This window comes from Salvelinus sp. IW2-2015, unplaced genomic scaffold (genome assembly GCF_002910315.2).
Source record: "Salvelinus sp. IW2-2015 unplaced genomic scaffold, ASM291031v2 Un_scaffold9442, whole genome shotgun sequence".
NCBI classification, from domain to species: Eukaryota; Metazoa; Chordata; class Actinopteri; order Salmoniformes; family Salmonidae; genus Salvelinus; species Salvelinus sp. IW2-2015.
Genome location: NW_019950701.1, coordinates 1 through 7,622, shown reverse-complemented (window position 1 = coordinate 7,622; position 7,622 = coordinate 1). Strand labels below are relative to the sequence as shown.

At 60.2% G+C, this 7,622-nt stretch overlaps 1 protein-coding gene and 1 long non-coding RNA gene across 2 annotated transcripts; both read left to right on the top strand.

Moving 5' to 3' along the window:
* Positions 1–54: 54 nt before the first annotated feature.
* LOC112079770 (uncharacterized) lies at positions 55–488 on the top strand. The gene is made up of 3 exons (XR_002896049.2): positions 55–172; positions 294–373; positions 427–488. It is a non-coding gene; the product is annotated as an uncharacterized lncRNA (long non-coding RNA).
* Positions 489–3,319: 2,831 nt separating this feature from the next.
* On the top strand, positions 3,320–7,601 carry LOC139027300 (ice-structuring glycoprotein-like; the record flags this gene model as incomplete). Its single annotated transcript, XM_070442425.1, has 4 exons — positions 3,320–5,006; positions 5,092–6,173; positions 6,283–6,813; positions 6,913–7,601. Coding segments are annotated over 4 exons (3,989 nt in total), but the record flags the coding sequence as incomplete, so codon positions are not given.
* Positions 7,602–7,622: the final 21 nt, after the last annotated feature.

The window sequence follows — 7,622 nt, the reverse complement described above, 5'->3', positions numbered from 1 at the left end:
ATCTTGTTGCCTGGAGGGATGGATAGCTGCTGCCAGAGCGGGGATGGTGAAAGCTACTGCCGGAATGGAGGTGGTGACAGCTGCCTGAGTTGCCTTGGTGACACCTGCTGCCGGAGCTGCGTTGGTGACAGCTGCCGGAGTGGTGGTGGTGACAGCTGCCTCCAGAGTGGAGGTGGTGATAGCTGCAGGGAGGTGGTGGTGACAGCTGCTGCCGGAGCGGCGGTGGTGACAGCTGCAGGAGTGGTGGTGTGACGGCTGCTCCAGAGTGGAGGTGGACAGCTGCAGGAGTGGAGGTGGTGACAGCTGCTAAAGGAGTGGTGGTGGTGACAGCTGCTAAAGGAGTGTGGTGGTGACAGCTGCCTCCAGAGTGGAGGTGGTGACAGCTGTATCCAGAGTAGAGGTGGTGACAGCTGCTCCAGAGTAGAGGTGGTGACAGCTGCAGGAGTGGTGGTGGTGACAGCTGCTAAAGGAGTGGTGGTGGTGACAGCGCTAGGATGGGGTGTGGACGCTCTAAAGGAGTGGTGGTGGTGACAGCTGCCTCCAGAGTGGAGGTGGTGACAGCTGCTGCCGAGTGGTGGTGGTGACAGCTGCCTCCAGAGTGGAGGTGGTGACAACTGCAGGAGTGGAGGTGTGACAGCTGCTGCCGGACCGGTGGTGGTGACAGCTGCTAAGGAGTGGTGGTGGTGACAGCTGCCTCCAGAGTGGGAGTGGTGACAGCTGTATCCAGAGTGGAGGTGGTGACAGCTGCAGGAGTGGTGGTGGTGACAGCTGCCTCCAGAGTGGAGGTGGGACAGCTTCTGCCGGACCGGTGGTGGTGACAGCTGCTGCAGGAGCGGCGGTGGTGATAGCTGCTGTCGGAGTGGTGGTGGTGACAGCTGCTGCCGGACCGGTGGTGGTGATAGCTGCCTCCAGAGTGGAGGTGGTGACAGCTGCCTCCAGAGTGGAGGTGGTGACAGCTGCCTCCAGAGTGGAGGTGGTGACAGCTGCCTCCAGAGTGGAGGTGTGACAGCTGCCTCCAGAGTGGAGTGGTGACAGCTGCTCCAGAGTGGTGGTGGTGACAGCTGCTGCCTGAGTGGAGGTGGTGACAGCTGCAGGAGTGGTGGTGGTGACAGCTGCCTCCAGAGTGGGTGTGACAGCTGCTGACTGAGTGGAGGTGGTGACACTGCAGGAGTGGTGGTGGTGACAGCTGCAGGAGTGGTGTGGTGACAACTGCCTCCAGAGTGGTGGTGGTGACAGCTGCTGCCAGAGTGGTGGTGGTGACAGCTGCCTCCAGAGTGGTGGTGGTGACAAGCTGCTGACTGAGCGGTGGTGGTGACAGCTGCTGATTGAGCGGTGGTGGTGACTGCTGCAGGATTGGCCGAGGTAACAGTGATGCAGGAGAGGAGGTGGTGGCAGCTGCAGGAGTGGGAGGAACAGTGCGAGTGGTGAGAACAGCTGCGGAGTGGTGGAGGACAGCTGCTGGAGTGGTGGAGGTAACAGCTGCTGGAAGTGGTGGAGGTAACAGCTGCTGGAGTGGTGGAGGTAACAGCTGATGCAAGGAGAGGAGGTGGTGGCAGCTGCCGGAGTGGTGGAGGTAACAGCTGCTGTGAGGTGGTGGAGTACAGCTGCTGGAGTGGTGGAGGTAACAGCTGATGCAGGAGAGGAAGGTGGTGGCAGCTGCCGAGTGGTGTAGGTAACAGCTGCTGGAGTGGTGGAGGTAACAGCTGCTGGAGTCGTGGAGTGGTGGAGGTAACAGCTGCTGGAGTGGTGGGTAACAGCTGATGCAGGAAGGAGGTGTGGCAGCTGCCGGAGTGGTGGAGGTAACAGCTGCTGGAGTGGTGAGGTAACAGCTGATGCAGGAGAGGAGGTGGTGGCAGCTGCAGGAGTGGTGGAGGTAACAGCTGATGCAGGAGAGAGGTGTGTGCAGCTGCAGGAGTGGTGGAGGTAACAGCTGCTGGAGTGGTGGAGGTAACAGCTGCTGGAGTGGTGGAGGTAACAGCTGATGCAGGGAGGAGGTGGTGCAGCTGCCGGAGTGGTGGAGGTACCAGCTGCTGGAGTGGTGGAGGTAACAGCTGCTGGAGTGGTGGAGGTAACAGCTGATGCAGGAGAGGAGGTGTGGCAGCTGCCGGAGTGGTGGAGGTACAGCTGCTGGAGTGGTGGAGGTAACAGCTGATGCAGGAGAGGAGTGGTGGCAGCTGCAGGAGTTGGTGGGAGGTAACAGCTGCAGAGTGGTGGAGGTAACAGCTGATGCAGGAGAGGAGGTGGTGGCAGCTGCAGGAGTGGTGTGAGGTAACAGCTGCAGAGTGGTGGAGGTAACAGCTGCTGGAGTGGTGGAGGTACAGCTGATGCAGGAGAGGAGGGTGGGCAGCTGCAGGAGGGTGAGGTAACAGCTGCTGGAGTGGTGGAGGTACAGCTGCAGAGTGGTGAGTAACAGCTGTGCAGGAGAGGAGGTGGTGGCAGCTGCAGAGTGGTGGAGGTAACAGCTGCTGGAGTGGTGGAGGTAACAGCTGCTGGAAGTGGTGGAGGTAACAGCTGATGCAGGAGAGGAGGTGGTGGCAGCTGCAGGAGTGGTGGAGGTAACAGCTGCTGGAGTGGTGGAGGTAACAGCTGCTGGAGTGGTGGAGGTAACAGCTGATGCAGGAGAGGAGGTGGTGGCAGCTGCCGGAGTGGTGGAGGCTAACAGCTGCTGGAGTGGTGAGGTAACAGCTGCTGGAGTGTGGAGGTAACAGCTGCTTGGAGTGGTGGAGGACGCTGCAGGAGTGGTGGAGGTAACAGGCTGATGCAGGAGAGGAGGTGGTGGCAGCTGCAGGAGTGGTGGAGGTAACAGCTGCTGGAGTGGTGGAGTAACAGCTGCTGGAGTGGTGGAGGTAACAGCTGATGCAGGAGAGGAGGTGGTGGCAGCTGCAGGAGTGGTGGAGGTAACAGCTGCTGATGGGTGGAGGTAACAGCTGCAGGAGTGGTGAGGTAACGGCTGATGCAGGAGCGGCGGTTGTGGCTGATATTGTCCACACTAGTCCAGTTAGAAAACAATTTAGAACAATAATAGACAATAATAGATTCACTCCACTATTATCTATCACCCCTTATACACTGTACAACACCTAGATCCACTATATACAGTATCTATCACCCCTTATACAACACGTAGACCCACTATATACAGCATCTATCACCCCTTATACACTGTACAACACCTAGATCCACTATATACAGTATCTATCACCCCTTATACAAACACGTAGACCCACATATACAGCATCTATCACCCCTTATACACTGTACAACACCTAGATCCACTATAAAAGTATCTATCACCCCTTATACAACACGTAGACCCACTATTGATTTCACCACCGCAGCTCTGGCAGCAGGTGTCGCCACGGCAACTCCGGCAGCAGTCACCACCGCAGTTCCGGCAACAGCAGTCACCACCGCAACTCCGGCAGCAGTCACCACCGCAACTCCGGCAGCAGTCACCACCGCAACTCCGGCAGCAGTCACCACCGCAGCTCTGACAGCAGGTGTCACCAAGGCAACTCAGTCAGCAGCTGTCACCACCGCAGCTCCGGCAGCAGGTGTCACCACCGCAGCTCTGGCACCAGCTATCACCACCAACGCTCAGGCAGCAGCTGTTACCAACTCCACTTCGGCAGCTGTCAGCACCGCCGCTCCATTAGCAGCTGTCACCAACGCCGATCCAGCAGTAGCTGTCACCACCGAAGCTCCAGCAACAGCAGTCACCACAGCAACTCCGGCAGCAGTCACCACCGCAACTCCGGCACCAGCTATCACCACCAACGCTCAGGCAGTAGCTGTCACCAACGCAGCTCCGACAGCAGGTGTCACCAAGGCAACTCCGGCAGCTGTCACCACCGCTACTCAGGCAGCTGTCACCACCGCCACTCAGGCAGCTGTCACCACCTCCATTCCGGCAACAGATTTCACCACCACCACTCAGGCAGCTGTCACCACCGCTACTCAGGCAGCTGTCACCACCGCCACTCAGGCAGCTGTCACCACCTCCATTCCGGCAACAGATTTCACCAACGCAGCTCCGGCAGCAGGTGTCACCAAGGCAACTCCGGCAGCAGTCACCACCGCAGCTCTGGCACCAGCTGTCACCACCAACGATCAGGCAGTAGCTGTCACCACCGCCACTCAGGAAGCAGCTGTCACTAACGCAAGTCCGGCAGCAGGTGTCACCAAGACAACTTCGGCAGCAGTCACCACCACAGTTCTGGGACCAGCTGTCACCAAGACAACTCTGGCAGCTATCACCATCCCCGCTCCAGCAACAGCTGTCACCACCGCCACTCAGACAGCTGTCACCACCTCCATTCCGGCAGCAGCTGTCACCACCTCCACTCCGGCAGTAGCTGTCACCAACGCCGATCCGGCAGTAGCTGTCACCACCGAAGCTCCAGCAACATCAGTCACCACAGCAGCTCCGGCAGCTGTCACCACCGCAGCTCCGACAGCAGGTGTCACCAAGGCAACTCCGGCAGCAGTCACCACCGCATCTTCGGCACCAGCTATCACCACCGCCACTCAGGCAGCTGTCACCACCGCCCGCCCACTAGCAGCGCCACGCTGTCACCACCACCGCTCAGCAGTACCTTTCACCAACGCAGCTACGGTAGAGCATCACCATCCCGCCGCTCCAGCATCAGCTTCATCACCGCCGCACCGTCAGCAACTGTCACCACGGCCGCTCGCGGCCACGGCTTCACCACCGCAGCTCCGGCAGCAGGAATCACACGGCTGCTCCGGCAGCACACCCAACCGCAGTTCCGGCAACAGCTTGTCAACACCACCTCTCCGGCAGCAGCTTCACCAACGCCGATCCGGCAGTAGCTGTCACCACCACCGCTCCGGCAGCAGCTTCACCAAGGCAACTCTAGCAGCAGTCACCACTGCACTCCAGAACCAGCTGTCACCACCGCCACTCAGGCAGCTGTCACCACCGCACTCAGGCAGCTTTCACCACCACCCGCTCAGGCAGTACCTTTCCACCAACGCAAGCTACGGTAGCAGACTATCACCATCCCGCTCCAGCATCAGCTGTCATCACCCCGCTCCGTCAGCAACTGTACACCACTTCCGCTCTGTTAGCAGCTGTTCAGCACGGCTTCTCCGCAACAGCAGTCACCTCCACTCCTGCAGCAGCTGTCACCACCACACTGCCTGCAGCAGCTGTCACCACCTCCACTCCTGCAGCAGCCTATCACCACCTCCATCCTGCAGCAGCTGTCACCACCACCACTCCTGCAGCAGCTATCACCACCTCCACTCCTGCAGCAGCTGTCACCACACCACTCCTGCAGCAGCTGTCACCACCACCACTCCTGCAGCAGCTATCACCACCTCCACTCCTGCAGCAGCTGTCAACCACCACCACTCCTGCAGCAGCTATCACCACCTCCACTCCTGCAGCAGCTGTCACCACCACCACTTCCATGCAGCAGCTATCACCACCTCCACTCCTGCAGCAGCTGTCACCACCTCCACTCCTGCAGCAGCTATCACCACCTCACTCCTCAGCGGTCACCACCACCACTCCTGCAGCAGCTGTCACCACCTCTACCTCCTGCAGCAGCTTCACCACCTCCACCTCCTGCAGCAGCTGTCACCACCTCCACTCCTGCAGCAAGCGTGTCACCACCACCACTCCTGCAGCAGCTATCACCACTCCACTCCTGCAGCGAGCTGTCACCCCTCCACCTGCAGCCGCTGTCACCACCACCACTCGCTGCAGAGCTATCACCCCCACTCCTGCAGCAGCTGTCACCACCTCCACTCCTGCAGCAGCTGTACACACTCCACAGCACACCACCAACCCTGCAAGCAGCTATCACCACCTCCACTCCTGCAGCAGCTATCACCACCTCCACTCCTGCAACAGCTATCACCCCTCCACTCCTGCAGCAGCTATCACACCCACCGTCCACTCCTACAGCAGCTATCACACCTCCACTCCTGCAGCAGCTGTCACCACCTCCACTCCTGCCAGCAGCTGTCACCACACCAACTCCTGCAGAGCTATCACCACCTCCACTCCTGCAGCAGCTGTCACAACCTCCACTCCTGCACAGCTTTCACCACCTCACTCCTGCAGGCAGCTGTCACCACCTCAACTCCTGCAGCAGCTATCACCACTCCATCCTGCAGCAGCTATCACCACCTCCACTCCGGCAGTACTGTCACCACCGAAGGTCCAGCAACATCAGTGCAGCCACCGCCACTCAGGCAGCTGTCACCACCACACTCCTGCAGGCAGCTATCACCACCTCCACTCCGGCGTAGCTGGTCACCACCTCTACTCCGGCGCTTGTCACCACCGCCGCTCCATTAGCAGCTGTCACTTACACAGCTCCGGCAGCAGTGTCACCAAGGGCAACTCGGCAGCAGTCACCACCGCAGCTCTGGCACCAGCTGTCACCACCTAAGGATCAGGCAGTAGCTGTCACACCGCACTCCGAAGCAGCTGTCACTACGCAGCTCGCGGAAGCAGGTGTCACCAAGGCAACTCCGGACAGCATCACCACCGCAGTCCGGGACCAGCTGTCACCACCAACGCTCCAGCAACAGCTGTCGATCACCACCGCTCTGGCAGCAACTGTCACCACTTCCGCTCCGTTAGCAGCTGTCACCACCACCACTCAGGCAGCAAGCTGTCACCACTCCGCTGCTACGAGAGCGGCTGTCACCACCGCCAATCCTGCAGCTGTCACCAGCCCCCCCGGCAGCAGCTGTCACCACCACCATTCTGACAGCAGCTGTCACACCACAAACTGCAGCAGCTGTTACCACCACCGCCACTCCGTCACAGCATCTGTCACCGCACCGCAATCCTTGAACAGCTGTCACCACCCCTCTCCGGCAGCAGATGACACCACACCAATCTGACAGCAGCTGTCACACAACTCCACTCAGCAGCTGTTCCACCACCGCCAATCCTGCAGCTGTCACCACCCCCCTCCGGCAGCAGCTGTCACCACCACCAATCTGACAGCAGCTGTCACCACCACAAAGCGAGTAGGCATCAGCTGTCAACCACCACCGCCACTCCGGCAGCAGCTGTCACCACCGCTGCTACGAAAGCAGCTTGTTACCTCCGCCAATCCTGCAGCTGTCACCGCGTCCCCTCTCCGGCAGCAGCTGTCACCACCCCCATCTGGAACAGCAGGCTGTCACCACCACCCGCTACTCCGCAGCACTGTCACCAAACAGCTACGGCAGCAGCTATCACATCACCCGCTCCAGCACGCTGTTAACCACCGTAGCTTGGCAGCAGGTGTCACCACGGCACGGCACGGCTCAACCCGCAGCGATCCACTCGCAACTCGGCAGAGGAACTCACCACGGCTGCTCCGCGCAGACCCAGTCACACCACCACAGTCCGGCAACAGCGTCAACACCACCTTCCGGGCAGCAGCTGTCACCCAACGCCAGATGCGTCAGGTAGCTGTACCACCACCTGCTCCGGCAGCAGCTGTCCACCAGGCAACTCATAGCAGCAGCCCGACTAGCAGCTCCAAGAAACCAGCTGTCACCACCGCCACCAGGCAGCTGTCACCACCACCGCTCCGCAGCAGCTGTCATCCTCGGCAGCCTTCCGGCAGGCAGCTGTTACACCACCACCA